Here is a 17710-nt window from a genome sequence, read left to right as displayed (position 1 = left end):
TCGAATTAGCAGTAGTTTTAGTTGTAATGGTAATAGTAGTAGTAGTAGTAGTTTTAGTTGTAATGGTAATAGTAGTAGTAGTAGTAGTTTTAGTTGTAATGGTAATAGTAGTAGTAGTAGTAGTTTTAGTTGTAATGGTAATAGTAGTAGTAGTAGTTTTAGTTGTAATGGTAGTAGTAGAAGTAGACTTTTTCACATTCTGAGATTTCTTGTAAACACTACTTATTACCTGTCAGTGGATTGTCGTGTTTTCCAGGACGCACCCCACATGTTGCGAGTGAAGGTGTGTGTGCGTGCGTGCGTGCGTGTGTGTGTGTGTGTGTGTGTGTGTGTGTGTGTGTGTGTGTGTGTGTGTGTGTGTGTGTGTGTGAGAGAGAGAGAGAGATTCTCCTGTTGAAGTGTGTCAGACAAGTTCAGACAGACTAAAGGTGTGGTGCGCGGCAGTCAGGAGGGGGAGGCAGCCTCTCTGAGCCACTCAAGTGGAAATTCAATGAAACTACCTGATGTTTTATCTTGCTTCCGCGAGTCTTCTCAAATCTGTGTCCGTGTGAAGTGCTGTGGTCCCACTGATCCAGGAACAGGTCTGCAGTCCTGCGTCTCTCTGTCTCTCGGGGGCAGAAGTCGGCTCTGCTGGATTCGGAAACCTCAGCTAGTGCACTTCGTCGCTCGTGAAATCAGGAGGAATCTGACTGTCTGCCATGGAGAGAGTTTAAAACCCGCTGGACGAAGAGGTACATATTCACTGGCGTTTTTCCACTGTTGTGTTCAGGGTGCAGCGGTGAGCAGAGGTCTGACTAGGCTCGTTGCCATGTCATTAATTTAACTATCATTAATCAGTATAAAATAGTAGAATTCAGCTGTACTTCCTCATAATCTGTGCAGTGACAACAGTAGATTACTTTATGTTCATTTGCAGTAGCTATGCCATGTAAGGGAGTCTTTTTGTGCCAGGGGAAAAAACAAAAACAAAACAATGGACACTAAACTCTGCGAAGACAAAATTACAAAAGGTACCCAGAAAGTTAAAATACTGATCTAAAAGTGTTAGTTTTATAGTTAATGATTATAAACTCATTAACACTTTGTTGTCTTAAAGTCTAAACTAAGTACAAATGATCAGATACTAAATCAAATCAGACATGATCTCAAGTAAGAGTCATTGTTGACAAATCGTATTTACTCTAGATATTATATTTCCAAATAATGTTTTTAGCATAAAAAAGCAAATACAAACTACACAATTGTGACTAAGCTTTTTAGATGAGTATTAAGACAAAATCACATAGAGTTAGTAAATGTAAAAATCATCTCACTAACAGAGCCAATGGTGAGCAAATGTGTGTCAGTCTCTCATACATTACAGTAATTTATTATTATTTATTTTAAACTGAATTTTTATTCATTTAACATTTGTGTAAGAATCTCAATTCAGAATTTAAAGGATAGTTAAATCCAATGTGGGCTGCCATTCAGTTAGCTGACATATCAATGTGGAACAAGTCATTGTCTCTTGGATCCATTTGTCTCATGTCCAATGTCATTGCTTTTCCAAACCCCCTACCTCCCTGCTTTATTAACTCACGTTGCTTCACTGCAGCTCTTCTTAACCTCATATCTGGCTTTTGCTTTTCTTTTTCCCATACTAGCAGCACTTCCTTTTTCCAACCTATCCCGCCCCTCCCCACACAGCCACCATGCGCAGGTTCAGCTCTGAGGGAAACCTCCTGGATCTGGACTTCCTCCCGTGGAGGAGGGTGGCCCTGAAGAACCATGATGTTCAGGACAACCGGGACTCAGGCACCTACACCCCTCACACAGGGGAGGATGAGCTGAACAGGGGCACCTGCGTCCTGACCCCCACCATCCTGGAGCCTAAAGCGGTTTACGGTGAGCAGAGCGGGAATGAACTGACCAAGCAGCACAGCGTCAGCGTGGAGACACTGAGTGAGCTGGGGAAGCAGGACAAGCTGGACAAGAATCACTTGAGTGTGTGCATCATTGGTGAAGGCTGCAGGGCCTACAGCGACAGCCAGCTGAACCCCAACGCCCAGGGCAGCACGGAGAGCATGGAGAGAGACGACATGCCCCCCCGGTCTCCCTCCTCCACCAACCCCTTCTCCTTCAAAGCACATCACAGCAACAACCATAAACCCAAGCTGTCAGCCGCCAAGCTGCACCTCCGGAGTCTGTTCGGACAGGTGGGACACTTTCAGTCTGTAGAGCAGTATAAAGACAGAGAAATATCCTCTACATTAAGGGCTTGTAGTTTATTTGTTACAAATCCTGGATTTTTTTTGTGTATGATTCTGGAATATTGCAGGTCTGCTCTGATTGGTTAGCTGGCCGGCTCTGTTGTGATTGGTGAACAACTTAGAGATGTCCCGCCACTTAGCCTATCACGTACAATGTGTTGGATTGCTAGCCAATTCAAGCTTCAGTGTTACATAGTGATGTCATTATGTTGCAGACGTAAACACAGGAGTCCAATGGAGGCTTTTCATTCAGGGACGGGGGTCGGGAGGGGGTGTAAGAGAGAAACTCCCTCTGATGGGAACACAGGGATTCTAGCCTTTGGAGACCATTTATATGCAGCTAGAACACAATACAGGAGAGGGGAACCCCCATAAAGCAGAATAGGGCCTCTTTAAACAAACTACATGATAGTTGCTTAAATTCACGTCACCACCGTTAAACTTAAGGAGGCTCACCTTGGCGTGATTACGAGTATTTGCGTCACTTGTAAGCAACCGCTGTTCTTTTAAACATAGAAGACGTATTTACTGACATATTTTATGTCGTAGGATGAGGAAATGTATTAAGCTTGTCTAAACCAAAGACCTTATTTCAGGCTTATAGCCAAAAACATACTAAAAAAAACATTCAATTTGAGAAAAGGAATGGAAAGTCTTAACTGCTAACTAATTTCCGAGTTTTAGGACTCATTCCTGCACCATTCTATTGGGTTTCAGAGCGTTGAATACAGGAAAGATTTCCAGCTTACTTGTGTGTGTTCTGTTCCAGAGTCCTCATTCCTCAAACTCCAACCTGTCCAACACAGAGCAGAAAGACAGGTGAGCATATTCTATATTTTCATTCAATTTCATTTTAGATATTGCAAAGTTTGATGGATATCCACGTAAAATAACACTGGATTAAACTGGCAGAATGCCTTCACCACACTCGAGGCATGAAATGCAACGTCCTCAGACACATATCGGATGTCTTCAAAATGAAATCCCGGTGTTCCTGCGTCAGTATTTATAATGATGTGACGATGGCTCCATCTTTTTCCCTGGTCCCCAGTGTAACAGAGCGGAGGTCTCGCCTGCTCTTCATGCGTCAATGGAGCCAGATGGGCCCCAGTAAGAAGAGGAAGATCAGTCGAGAAGAGCTGGAGAAATGGGCTGAGTCCCTGAACACCCTGCTGCTCAGCCAAAGTGAGTTCTCTCTGAGTTTTATTTAGCCAAACACTTCGTGGAGGCAGGAAATCACATGGTTGATGGAATGGTTTGTTTGATTTTTTGTATAAATCACTGAACTAACCAGAGAAATGGGAAGCTATAATTGTATACATAGATGACTTCCCAACTGCACTTCTGCTCCGCTAGAAGATGGAAGGATTTTGACCAGCAAAGGAATTTGGTGATTAAACCTCATTGATGTGGTGATAATATGTGATGCAGGTAGTGCGGCTGGATCAATCTACCTCATTCCCTCATAAGATGAATTGCAACTATCCAAATGAAAATATTCCCTCTTATTAAGTGCTTTCTCTCAAAGCCGCCTGTCACACCAACAGATTGGTGCTTAAAATATTTCCATTATTTTAAAGGTAATTGGCAGTTAATGTAGATGCAGCTGCTAGAAGCTGCTATGATTTGTGATCCAAATTTGGTTTAAAAAGGACTTATTCTGCTCCTGTTCAGTTTAATATCAGTATTGAGTCCCTCTCCTGGGACATTTCTCCATGTTTTAATGTTCAAAAAGCTCTTTATTTTCCTCATACTGCCTGTGCTGCAGCACCTCTTTTCACCCTCTGTTTGAAACCAGAGCCCAGTCTGCTCTGATTGGTTAGCTGGCTGGCTCTGTTGTGATTGGTCAACTGCTTAGGGATGTCCCGCCTCTTAGCCTGTCGTGGCCAATGTGTTGGAGCGCTAGCCAATAGAAGCGAGTGCTACATGTTGCAAAAGTAAACAAAGGAGCCCAATGGAGGCGTTTTAGGCAGGGCGGGAGTGTGTCGAAGAAGATCCTTTGGGAGGGGCTTTAGGATTTTTATATTTAAACTATATATCACACAGCATAATAGGACCTCTTTCAAATTGTACTTTTTCATCTTCATTATTGGAGCTCTTATAGCCTATGATAGATATACGGGCCTATCACCACAGAGGGAGGAGTGAGCTCCATGAGGGAGAGGGAAGAGAGGCAAGAGGGGAGCTAAACTGATGCGGCTAGGACCTAGTATAAGCCTAGTCCACTAACCAGCAGAACCCTGTTCTTACTTCATGCAAAACATGGTTGAACAATACACTCCAGCATGTGCACTTCTGTCCGCATCAGCCAATCTCTTCACTGCAAGTTGGACCCAGGTACACCTCAGCAAAAGACTTAAAACCCACCTGTTTCGCTTGAACCTCGGCCATTAAATAAAAAATAATTTTCTGAACTATCAATGATGCTTGGATGCCAAACCTCAACGCGGACGAACAATGTCGAGGTTATTAATGTCAAAGATGCCCGCCATTTTATTTGTGTGGTGTTGGCTGTTTGTGTGTTAGTCTGGAAATAGCCAATAGTATTGAAACACTACGGGCACTGTTTTGTGAGGTCACCAAGGGACTAGGCTAGATCAGGAGATAGTCTGTGATGTTAACATGTGGCCCGCCTGATAAAGACTCACGTAAATGAAACAGTTAAACTCACGTGTATTATCAGATAACACACTAACCGTTGCCTCATGATGAATCCCCAAAAAACGTAATGTACTCATCATGTTGTTCTCTTTTATCTCGTCATAGTTTTCTTAGTGTAGCAGATCAGCTACTGAATTTCCTTGTGTAACCCTGTGCTGCTTAATGATTCTTGAATTTATTGCGGAAGTGGATCAAATAAATTATTAGTGTTTTATGTCTATAGTGCTGGCCTGGCCTTTGCCAAAATAAGAATGGAGGGCGGTCCTGGAGGGAGGCGGGGTCTGTTGAAAGCTGTTGCACTAGTCTGGTCTCACTTCTTAATGCTGGAAGAATCCGTAGGGTAGGTTTTTTTTGTTACAGATGTTTGATGATTGCTTTTCCAAGCTTCTTACCAGAACATCTACACCCTGTTATTTTTCACCGATGTTCAACTTCTGCTTTAAAGACATGTTGGAGCAACTAAAACTCTGTCTCAAGTTCCCCTGCTCGTGAAGTCACAGGTTGCTGCAGGGCTGTTGACATGTGAGCTGACGTCACTGGTTACTGTGTGCTGTGCAATAAAGCTTAAAGAACAGCACTTACCCTGACCCTGCTGCCTCTATTAATAGAACAGGTAGTTAACAGCAATGTAAATCACTCCTGTAATAGTTTCTCAACATCCCTGCAGCTAGAGGATGTTTGAGACCGGTCTGACGTGAGCAGGGATAGTGGTTGCAACATTTTGTATTCCTGCTACACAAGTTCATTCCTCAATCACTTCTCTGTTTCCTGGTACTGTTGTTTTTCTTGGTGTATTCCAGTACTCTCTAGTGGCAGATGACACACTTACATTGTCACCTGGGGCGGTTGTGTATTATAAGATTAAATTCTGATAATACAACAAGATTCTACAGGATATTTTCAGAGATAACTGTTACTGATAGTGGTGCAGGAATTAGTCAGGAGTGTCTGTGGTTAGATGCCTGAAATAACATCACAAGCTGAATAGATTTTAAAGTTGTTGTTCTACGTCATATAATACCTCAGTAAATACCTGACAGGTGAAAGTCTGAAGCCTCTTTGCGTCTCTGCGGTTGCTAACAGGTGGCTAAATGAAACTACTGTACTCACACCGAACATTAGCCGCCTTTAGCTTAGCAGTAGTGATGGGCAGTCATGTGATTGTGTTGTTTGTTTATAGCCTCATGTTCGATTTGTAAGTCTGACAGTTACATTTACACATCAAATATAAAAAAAAAGTGGTGTTAGTATGTGGATATTATCCTCTTGTTTTTGGCAATGTACCGATATCCAATGGAAAAATCCCACCTCTCTTTATCGATGTAGCCAGTGGCGGCTCCTGAAAAAAATCTCATGGGGGCAATTTTTTTCTGATAATGATTAAGGTGACCCATTCAATAGGTACATTAAGCAAGACCATATCAATTTGTTGTAGATGATTAACTTAGACAGAGATCCCTCTTGTGTCCACTAGACAGCAACACACAACAGAAATATTTCCCCTCTAGCTACAAAAGTTACAGGTGGAAAGCTATGGAAGAAAGTGGCATCCAGGAGCCTCTATAAACAGAAATGGTGAGGGTCCACAATAAATTATTCTACTTATTATTATATTCATTATTTACATGAATCCAATGATGTATGATGTAAAATAGCTAAACAGGCCAAAAGATATGTTCAGAAACAACATACAGACAGGCGCAGCATATTAAGTCAAGTATTTATTGACTGAATACCGTAGCATGTTTTAGATGCTCACCAAAAATGCCAGGGTTGGTGGAGCCCTATGTTTCATCTTTGCCTCGCAAAGCTAGCTCAAACACCCCGCAGAATTTCACACACTGGACAAGCCGGTTGAGGATGTGACAGTTCTTGCTCACCTCATCATTGAGGCGATGAACAGCTAGCCTGTATCCCTCATCCAGTTGAGTGGCAATGTGCCCCCTCCCAAAAGATGAAAATCTCCAGCAGCTATCCATGTGGATCTTTGACAGCTCATGTTTCTGTATTTTTTCAGATAGATGGTGCATATCTGTTACACCAGTCGACGTCCAAGCATTGCTTGTTGAATGGTTAAATTTGGTCTTGGAGTTCCTGATTATTTTAATGCCAATTTATATGGAGTTGCACCGGGATCTAAAAGGAACTTCTTTCAAAGACACAATGGAACTTCACTGAACCCTAGCCATCTTGAGAGTAGTAAGTGACTTGATCGAAGAAGCTGCCCGCTTTTTTTCTCAGTTACGTATGACGAAATAGCGTAAGGGCAAGCCCTCCCAGAACCAATAGAGATTGCATTGAAAGCTCTGATATTTGAAAAAAATGCGTTTTACTTGAGAGTCTATGAGAGAACCCTGGGGGGCGATTTTCAACCTGACTGAAATCGCCCCAAAAGGGACGGGACCATGTGAAGCACGACTTTGGTCTGATTGGACAATGACGTTTTTGACAGATCTAACTTCTAGAACACTGATTACGACTGCTGCTGTGTTAGAAAAAAAATGCCCTCTTTTTCCCGTTGGTAGTGCATCACCCAAATCGCGCTAATACACAAACTGCCCCTGGATGAAGCCCTTGCATTGCTAACTTCTTTCTGCCTACAAAATAACATTATCACATTTACTGTAGGTCTAGGCTATCGGATGGTTTTGTGATTGCAATTTTTTTCCAATTTGTCGTATTTAACGGTCTTTTTGTTAATAATGTTCCAGTAAAAAAGCTTAGTATCAGTGCTGTGAACACATTATGTTTGTCTTCTATTCTGCTTTTTGGGGATATTCCCTCTCCTGTAGTTTGTTTTATAGTTTTTTGTGCATGGCAGGCAAATGGACTGCAAAGGCTGAAATCCCTGTGTTCCCTCAATCTTAACAGAGCTAACCAATCAGAGCCGACTGAGTTTCAGAGGGTGAAAAGAGGTGCTTTCTTTTACATTTGTAAGGATGTGTGCACTTATGCTTCAATAATGTTCTGGTGACCCTTAGCCTTTAACTGATGGCTAACCCCAGCCCTCTTTGTGTGAATGGTCCTTCTTATCAGTGCCATGCTAATCTTGAGTGCTGTCCTTTGCATGTGTGAACAGTGGCATGTGCTATATGTGGTTTCAGAACTCTTTGACACTGTCCTCTGTACAAAGCAGTCATGTTTGAAACATGAGTTTAATAACCAGCCATGAATTTAAGCCTACACAGCCTGAGGAGAGATGAGTAGAAAGGAAAGATGCGTGCCAAGGTTTTAAAACGAACCTGAGAAACTTTACAGCTGGCAACAGTTGTGTGTGTTTGTGCTGTGCTTATAAGGCCTGCAGGATTGTTAAATCAGTGTCCTGTGTGTGTGTGTGGGTGTCTTCTTGTAACATGCTTAAAAGTGACGTTGGCATGTCTCCCTCCTCCTCCTCTCAGCTGGTGTCTCAGTGTTTGGAGCATTCCTGCGCTCTGAGTTCAGCGAGGAGAACCTGCAGTTCTATCTGGCCTGTGAGCAGTACAAACACTCATCCAACAACTTCAGCCTGCAGAGGAGGGCCAAGGATATCTGCAGCACCTACATCCAGCCAGGAGCCCCGCGGGAGGTACACGCCTCTTATATTCAACCATGCAGCCAAGGCTTTTAAACCTCTCTGCATGCAACAGGAAATGTAATTCAAGTCCTGTCTCATGTGTATACCTTTTATGTTTCTCCCTGTGTAGGCGTTTGAGGTTTAACGTCACAGCTTGCATCAATACCAGCATTCTTTTAGAGAGTGTTTTGCAAAAGTAGAGCACAACTTAGCAGAAAAGAACATCTCTTTTGGAAGCACATCAGTAACAATATTTTCTTTTGATTAACATATTTAACCAGGAGTGCCTCTTTTAGATCAGAAGTTTATTTTTCCATTTTGTCCTGGATAAGAAATGAGCAAAAGTGAACTCCATGTTTGACTAATGTAAAGGGAACCCCAACCTCTGATCATCCTGTTAATCCCTTACAAGTTTAGCAAGTTTTTCAGACAGAGAGATAACAGAGAGACGGGGAGATAAAACTGTTTCAGTTCACGCTCTCCAGCTTGGAAGACTCTTGCTTTGTGTGTTTTTTATTTAGAAACTTTTTCTGAATGAGTCCTCTTTCTTAGGGGGTCCACCTTTTTTAAGGAACATTTACTAGTTCTAATGAGATAAAACCTAATCTCACAAGAGTTCAGCTATTTCAGCACTATATTTGTAGGAAATGGTAAATTCAGCACTAAATAACAGTGCCTGTCTCTTAATGCAGTTCCATTTTCCCCCGATAGTTTGCTCAGGGAGAAGTCCTGCAATAACTAAAGTGCAGTTTGTAAGAACTGTGCCTTTTTAAATAGCTTTCTCAAGATCAGTCTTTTGTAAACAAGATTTAAACATTCTAGATAGGAAGTCTACATTTTTTGAGAATTTATTTATTATGATTAACTGTCCAAGTCTGCTCACACCACAGAGCCCTTACCGTGTTTCTGTTAGTGTTTACTTCCTGTTTCTCTTCTTCTGCTGTTCCCTTTAGTGTTTACTTCCTGTGTGTTTTCTTCTGCTTTTCCCTTTGGTGTTAACCTGTCTGTCTTTATTCCATTTCATTGCACTATTTGTTCATTTGTATATTTCTCATTTTTATTTTTATTTCGTATTATTTGTTATGCTTCTTTTTGTATTTCGCTGCTGCAATGAAAAAATGTCCCAGTTTGGGATAAATAAAGTATTTCTGATTCTGATGTTCCCGTTAAGTGTTTACTTCCTGTCTGTCTTCTTCTGCTGTTCCTTTTAGTGTTTACTTCCTGTCTGTCTTCTTCTGATGTTCCCGTTAGTGTTTACTTCCTGTCTGTCTTCTTCTGATGTTCCCGTTAGTGTTTACTTCCTGTCTTCTCTGTTGTGCAGTTTTCTGTCTTTAACCTCTTTCCTTCTCTTGCACTATTTTCGTGTTCTTCTTTTCTTGTTTTTTAATAACAGTTCATCCATCACAAGTCCAAAGTACTCTCAAAAAGTATTCCATGGTGTTTTTTGCAGATGGAAGAAATTTAATGTATTTTTTGCAGACATTAAATTGAAAGGACTTTTTTCTGCAGATTGATATGACTGCACATAGTCTCTTGTTCAGAGCGTCTCTAGCAGTGGTCTGCTATCAAAAAAGACTACTGTACATCTAAACTGACCAATCAGTATCAAGTATAAGTTGTGTAATAAGTAGGTGTAACAAAAACTAACTTGCTGTGTGTTCTTCATGAAGGTGAATCTGGACAGTAAGACCAGGGATCTGTCCCTCCAGCTGCTGCAGGCTCCGTCTCACGCCTCGCTGTCCCTCGCACAGAAACGCATCTACTCCCTCCTAGACATGGACTGTTATCCCCGCTTCCTCCAGTCTGACCTCTACCTCTCCTTACTGCGAGAGGCCGACAAGGAGACACATGTGGTGACACACCTGGCCTCAGGAGGAGGGACACCGTAAAAGATAAATCTGTTTTATAAGACATAGAGCTTCTGTGTGGGACGTTTGTGTGTAAAAGGTACATCTGGAGCAAATTCCCGTTGGAGTCAGGTAAATAATATTGTTCAGTGTGATTTCTAGATTCAAAATTATATTTCATATCTTTGTTTTTTTTAAGCTATGCGAAGCTAAGCTTACCAAGTTGTAGCTCTTTATTTAATAATAGACAAAAGATTGAAATCCATACAAATACTCTCAAATGTTAAACTATTCTTATATTTGGCCTCTTTTTGGCTCTGAGAATATGAAAACATAGATCAGGCACCTGTGAAACTGTGTGGAGCTAAATCTGGGCCAAAAGTTTTATTCAAAAACATAAAATGAATTTGAAAGCTATGATTCTGAACTTTGTAAAATATCTTTGTCTTTAAAAATTCAGGTTGAATATTATTTTGCTTGTTTATTCTTTAAGATTCAGGACTTTACCTTTTAGTTTCAGATCTTATTTTGATTTAATCTGAAAGAATAAAATCTGAAACTGGAAAAAAGACTCAAATATCAGAATTTAAATAAAAGTGAAATATCAAAAAAATATGTTTTTAATCAAAATAATATTCAACATGAACATTTTAAAAATATGAATTCTTAGTTTAAATACATCATTGTATTTTGTTCAGGATCTTGAACAAACTTGAACTTTAAAACACATTTTATTTTTTCAAAAACTTTTGGCCCAGATTGAGCTCCGTGTGAAACAAGGCAGCTCTCATTGTAATGATTAAACCTGTATTAGCTAATGTTCCCATGGTTCAGTAAGCACAGACTCTCTGCTGCTGACGAAAAGGAAAGACCTGTTCAGCAAGAATGAGCTCTCTGCTGTAAAGGTCAAAGTACTATGTGAGTTACTTTATGACAAAGATGGGAAACCTGAGCAAATCGCCTGTGACAGGTGAAATGACTGGCGGGAAGCCGAGTGTTCTTAGACTTCGCTGTTCAAACAAAGAGAAACTGTACGCTCACAATAGCCCGCAGGAACACTCAGTAATTTAAGAAGGTTAATGAGAATGACCAGTAGCATTTATTCGACAGTCGGTCCTGTAAAAAATGTAATAATGTGGAAGAACATTTTAAAGAGAAATAAATAAAATGCTGTTTTGTATCCGTGCGTGGTGATTGTTCAGTCATGCGCCCGAGCTGAAAGAATTGAGAGCGGTAGGTGGAGTAATGGCGCCGGTTTCTGGGATATGTAGAGCAAACATCAAAGCTGCAGAACAATCACTGCTGCAATTCAGACACCACTAAACTCTCTTCAGATTCAAGATTCAACGTTTAATCATTGCACAGAGCTCAGACAATGAAATGCATGCAACCGGAATTGCAGAAGAGTGTCCTATAAGTATACAAACATAATAGTTATTTAAAACTAGTTTAGAAATATATGCTAAAGTTGGAAGTAGCCTACTACTCCGATCTTAAGTATAAGTTGTAAAAATACTGTTACAAGTAAAAGTCCTGCATTTAAAACTGACTTAATTAGAAGCAAAAAAGTATGTGCATTAAATTATACCTTAATTAAAAGTAATCATTACTCGTTATGTCCCATTTATGAATGATAAATATAAAATTACTTAATGACTATTGCGTGTTTATCACAGCTAGTAAAGGTAAAACTAATTTTAATTACTTTATAAACTGCTGCATAACCCATGCTGTCAGATAAATATAGTGGAGTAAAGTATAATAGTGGCTCATAAACTGTAGTGGAATAGAATTATAAAGTATTATAAAATGGAAATACTTAGATAAAGTTCAGGCATCTTAAACTTGAGATGTGTCAAATGTTGGTGTGCCATCATCATGGATCAGGACATTGCTGGTGGTGGTGGGGGTCCAATGTTTTCCTATCCTGCAATGCTTTACCTCAGGAGCCTTCCATTTATTTAGTTCATGTTTTTGTCCTCGCCTTTTGTTCGGTCATAGCCTTGCCATTTTACGCCAAGTTGAGAATTTAAGTAAAAGTTGTCATAAAACTGTTCTGTCTGTCTTCTTCTGCTGTTCCTGTTAGTGGTTACTTCCTGTCTGTCTTCTTCTGCTGTTCCTGTTAGTGTTTACTTCCTGTCTGTCTTCTTCTGCTGTTCTCTTTAGTGTTTACTTCCTGTCTGTCTGTCTTCTTCTGCGGTTCCCTTTAGTGTTTACTTCCTGTCTGTTTTCTTCTGCTGTTCCCTTTAGTGTTTACTTCCTGTCTGTCTTCTTCTGCTGTTCCTGTTAGTGTTTACTTCATGTCTGTCTTCTTCTGCTGTTCCTGTTAATGTTTACTTCCTGTCTGTCTTCTTCTGCTGTTGTCTTTAGTGTTTACTTCCTGTCTGTCTGTCTTCTTCTGCTGTTCCCTTTAGTTTTAACTTCCTGTCTGTCTGTCTTCTTCTGCTGTGCCTTTTAGTGTTTACTTCCATTTTACTTCCTCGTCTCCTCGCTCAGCTCTCCTGTGGGCAGGATTAGGATGTGAGGAGAGAATGTGAGGTGAGGAATCAAGGATATACAAATGGTTTGCAGGATGTCACTGCAGGCGTTTATCTCGGCTTTCAGAAAGATGGATTTACATGAAATCATGCATACATGGAGAAAGATTAACATGCAGTATTGTTCTGTCTTTATCTATTATGCTTCTGATGTTATGTAGCCAAAGCTGTTTTCCCTGTAACAAGAAGGACACCTACTGGTGTACCTCGGTATTGCACCATAAGTGCCTTTATTTCGCCTCGTAAGTCATAACGAGTTCAGTTCAGCACAAGTAGTTCCCACGGTCAGATCCCAGGAGTAGAGACGTCCGTAAGTTTGTTGCTATACTAAATATCTATTAAATATATTATATACTATATTATAATATATTCATTTATGTAGCATGTCGAGCAAATTAGTTGTTAGTTGTTTAAACGGCAAAATGGGAAACATGGAGTGGATCGCAGTGCGCAGAGACTTCCACCTTCAGCTCTGTCTCCTACCACCATGGAGTTGCTAAACACACAATCCCTCACTAACAAATCCCTCATCATACACGACCATATACTGGACAAAGGGCTTGACTTCATGTGCTTAACAGAAACCTGGCATAAACCAGGGGACTACTCTGTGCTTAATGAAGCATGCCCACCTGGCTATAACTACATGGAGAAAGCCCGCAGCTCTGGTCGTGGTGGTGGACTAGCCATCATGCATCGGGATGAACTCAAACTTTCTCCTCTGCCAATGCCTGATTTTTCCTCTATGGAATGCCTGGCCTTCAAATGCCAACCTCCTAACTCCATGACAGTACTTTTAATATACCGTCCTCCTAAACCTAAACCATCTTTTCTACCGGAGATTAGGGATCTGCTTACCTCACTCTGCACTATGTCAACTAACATTGTCATTGTTGGTGATTTAAATATCCATGTCGACAACCCCTCCTGTCAGTTTGCAGCAGATTTCCTTAGTGTGCTTGAATGTCTTGGTCTACAGCAGCATGTCGAAGTTCCTACTCACACCAAGGGGCACACTCTGGACCTGGTTATCACTAACTCTGCTCCCATCAGTAACCTACAGGTTTATGACATTGGTGTGTCTGACCACAAGGTGGTCTCAATGGCCTTGACTTTTATGTTGCCTACTATTAGACCTAAGCGTCAAATGTCTTTCCGGAACTGGAAAAGCATTGACTCAGCCACTATGACCATAGATCTCCAGCTCATCACCTGCCCAGCCTCTGCATCAATGGATGAATTAGTAGAACTCTATAATACATCCCTGAGCAGTGTTTTTGATCTCCATGCCCCTGTAAAGTCACGTGAGGTCAGTTTCTCACGCTCTGCTCCCTGGTTCACACCTGAGTTGAGGAAAATAAAAACAGCTGGGCGTGTCCTGGAACGACGCTACAGACACTCTGGGCTCACTGTCCATAAACTGGCTTTCCGTGAACATCAAAGGGCCTACTCCAACTCCCTTAAAGATGCTCGATCACAGTTCTATTCCAGCTTAATCAATGAAAACCCTGGCAACTCTAAAAAGCTTTTTTCCACCATAAACCATCTTCTGAAGCCACAACCTTCCTCTTCCACTGAGGCTACAGAGGAGCAATGCAACAGCTTCATTGACTTTTTCAGATCAAAGGTAAACAACATTCGCTCACTGATGTCTAGCTCCTCATCTTTGCTTCCCTCTGACACAAGCACCTTACCTGCAAGTGTTCTGTCTCCTCTATATCTCGCTGAGGTTCAGGAGAGCCATGTTGAGGAAATTCTCAGAAAAATGAAATCCTGTACCTGTACCCTGGACCCCATTCCCACTGCTCTGCTAAAGTCACACATCCCCACTCTCAGTCCTCTCATCACCAAAGTTGTGAACCTTTCCCTTGAGTCTGGCTGTGTCCCATCTGCTCTCAAGGTCGCTGTCATCCGTCCCCTTCTCAAGAAGCCCACACTGGACCCAGAGGTTCTAGCTAACTACAGGCCCATCTCCAACCTTGCTTTCCTGTCCAAGGTGTTAGAGAAGGTAGTTGCTTCACAACTTCAGGACCACCTCAAGCACAACAACTTGTTTGAAAAATTTCAGTCAGGATTTCGATCAGCCCACAGCACTGAAACAGCTCTGCTCAGGGTGACGAATGACCTGCTGATGACAGCCGATGCAGGATCACCCTCACTCCTCATCCTCCTGGACCTGACTGCTGCATTTGACACAGTGGATCACACTATCCTCTTAGAGCGCCTCCACACAACCATTGGGCTATCAGACTCTGCACTCAAGTGGTTTCGGTCCTACCTTTCTGACAGGACTGAATATGTCTCCTTGGAAAGATGCAAGTCCAGACTGCTCCCTGTCTCCTGTGGTGTTCCACAAGGGTCAGTCCTGGGCCCCATCCTCTTCATTATGTACATGCTACCCCTCGGTCGTGTCATCAGCAGACATAATATGTCTTTTCACTGTTATGCTGACGACACACAACTTTACATTAAAACTGCCCCAAGCCCCTCTGCAGCCACGTCATGTCTCACCACCTGCCTTGGGGAGATAAAGGCATGGATGAACAACAACTTTCTCCAGTTAAACAGTAGCAAAACCGAAGCCCTCCTTGTTGGCACTCCACATCAGATTCAGTCATCCTCCATAACTCAACTCACTTTTGACACTCAGGTCATACCCCTCTCCTCCACAGTCACGGATTTGGGAGTTAAGTTTGACCCTCACCTGAACTTTAATGACCACATAAACCACCTGTGCAAAACTTCCTTTTACCACCTCAAAAACATCTCCAAACTTCGCCCCACCTTAACCCTGTCAGATGCAGAGAAGCTCGTCCACGCCTTTATATCATCAAGACTGGACTACTGTAATTCACTCTTCACTGGGATCACTGGCAAAAATATCCAGAAGCTGCAATACATCCAAAACAGCACTGCCAGGATCCTGATGAGAGTTCGGAAATATGAGCACATAACACCGATTCTACACTCACTACACTGGCTTCCTGTCCCATTCCGGATTGACTACAAAGTCCTCCTGCTCACCCATAGATGCATAAATGGGCATGCACCCCCCTACCTACAGGAACTGATTACTCCCCAAACCTCCAACCGCACCCTTAGATCCCAAAACAGCTTGCTCCTCCGGGTCCCCAACACCAAGCTCCGAACCATGGGCGACCGGGCCTTTAACTCTGCAGCCCCGCGCCTATGGAACAGCCTCCCTGACCACCTAAGGGAAACACAGACTCTGGACTCTTTTAAAAATGGCCTAAAAACATTTCTATTCAAAAAGGCGTTTTTGACACAGTAATAGATTACTGTCAGCTATTTCTTATGTGCTACTGTTGATTTGCTGTTTTTTTTCTACTATGTATGTGTTTACTAGGTTTTTTTATTAGTGTTTTGACTGTATATATACTGTGTGTAGGTACTGTGGCACTCTGAGATTCCCTTGGATTGAAGAGTGCATTACAAATTAAATATATTATTATTATTATTATTATTAAATGGTGCTATTGTATTGAGAGGTGTTAATGTAACTAGCCTGCTAATTTCATGTAGCTCGTGGCTATCGTTTTCATGTAGCTCGTCGCTATCATTTTGTATGTAGCTCGTGGTGATTTTGTGTAGCAATTTGACACATGGTAATTTTATGTTTTGTGCTTACTTTTAGTTTTACGGAAAGATTGAATGCTGTACTTCAGTAAAACTCTATGCAAAGGAAATTCTGGAGCCTCACTCATCTTTTTAGTTATCTATCTGCCGAACTGTTCCAAGCACGTAACGGCTAGGGCAGAATAGTAAAAGGACGAATACACAGCGGGTGAAGACAACGGAGCAACCTCCTAACTCTCAGCTCGTCAGAATCGGAACTCACAGCTACAAAATGGCGGATTCGAGGGAAGAAGAGAAAGAAGATAAAGCACAAATGACTTTAGAAACAAGGTCTCATGTAAGTTGTTTATCAGTTAGGACAAGCGCATCAACAGCTAGCAGCGCTGCCACCAGAGCAAGGGCCAAAGCAGAGGCATTAAAAGTCAAAATGTCCTATGCTGAGAAGGAAGCTGCTATGCTTAGGGAGAAAGCGCGCATTGAAGAACAGAAGCAGAAACTCTTAGCTGAAGCAGCACGCCGCAAAGCAGAGGTGGAAGCTGACCTTGGCATGCTACAGCTAGAGAAGGAGGCAACAGCAGCGTCCAGAGAAGCAGACGTCTACCAAGCTGCGGCCTAGTGGGAAGACGAACAGCGCCTGGATTTAGGAGATGAAGACAGAGATCAGCGCACTAGGGAGTATGTGCAGAACACTCCATTGCAACACGCTCCACAGCCATTTCCAGAATCACGGCAGACTCACAGTGAACCAAGTCATCCTCTTCGCACAACCACTCAACTGCCTCTTCCTCAGCCGCAACATCCTCCTCGACCGTGCCCTCATGCAATCAACCACGGACAGCCGAGCAGAGCAGACTACCTGGGCCAGCAGAACAGTCCAACACCACACAGGTACCCCCCAAGCCCCCCATCTCATGCAACATCAAATGACTACACTGACGCGCCAACCCCAATGCCTGATTTCGCCACTTATTTGATAAGAAGAGAGATGGTGAGCTCAGGATTGACCCAATTCGACGATCGCCCGGAGAACTATTGGGCATGGAAGACGTCTTTTCAAAGCATCACACAGGGCCTCAACCTGACGCGGAGAGAGGAACTCGACCTACTTGTCAAATGGCTTGGCCCGGAGTCTGCCACTCAGGCCAAGCGAATCAGGTCAGTCCATGTCACAAGTCCAAACAAAGCAGTGTTGATCATATGGCAGCGCCTAGAAGACTGCTACGGATGCCCGGAAGTCATCGAACATGCTCTACTGAAACGGCT

At 42.3% G+C, this 17710-nt stretch overlaps 1 protein-coding gene across 4 annotated transcripts; it reads left to right on the top strand.

Moving 5' to 3' along the window:
* Positions 1–395: 395 nt before the first annotated feature.
* si:ch211-152p11.4 (regulator of G-protein signaling 8) lies at positions 396–11493 on the top strand. Of its 4 annotated transcripts, none has more exons than XM_063899397.1 (6): positions 396–731; positions 1598–2198; positions 3022–3071; positions 3304–3437; positions 8312–8544; positions 10137–10363. In XM_063899397.1, the coding sequence occupies exons 2-5, from the start codon at positions 1695–1697 to the stop codon at positions 8518–8520; spliced, it is 897 nt and encodes a 298-aa protein (XP_063755467.1). In that variant the 5' UTR covers positions 396–731; positions 1598–1694; the 3' UTR covers positions 8521–8544; positions 10137–10363. The 4 variants fall into 4 exon arrangements, with proteins under 4 accessions (XP_063755467.1, XP_063755466.1, XP_063755465.1 ...); XM_063899396.1 differs by having other exon boundaries at positions 401–731; positions 1650–2198; positions 8312–8478; positions 10137–11493; XM_063899395.1 differs by having other exon boundaries at positions 402–731; positions 1647–2198; positions 8312–8478; positions 10137–11493.
* Positions 11494–17710: the final 6217 nt, after the last annotated feature.

Source organism: Eleginops maclovinus, chromosome 13 (genome assembly GCF_036324505.1).
Source record: "Eleginops maclovinus isolate JMC-PN-2008 ecotype Puerto Natales chromosome 13, JC_Emac_rtc_rv5, whole genome shotgun sequence".
In the NCBI taxonomy this organism is placed as follows: Eukaryota; Metazoa; Chordata; class Actinopteri; order Perciformes; family Eleginopidae; genus Eleginops; species Eleginops maclovinus.
This window is presented reverse-complemented; position numbering and strand designations above follow the sequence as displayed.

Coding starts and splice junctions, on each gene's coding strand:
- si:ch211-152p11.4 (XM_063899396.1), top strand. CDS start 1,695: ATGCGCAGGTTCAGCTCTGAGGGAAACCTCCTGGATCTGGACTTCCTC. Junction 2,199..3,021: donor TCCGGAGTCTGTTCGGACAG/GTGGGACACTTT, acceptor GTTCTGTTCCAG/AGTCCTCATTCCTCAAACTC. Junction 3,438..8,311: donor CACCCTGCTGCTCAGCCAAA/GTGAGTTCTCTC, acceptor TCCTCCTCTCAG/CTGGTGTCTCAGTGTTTGGA.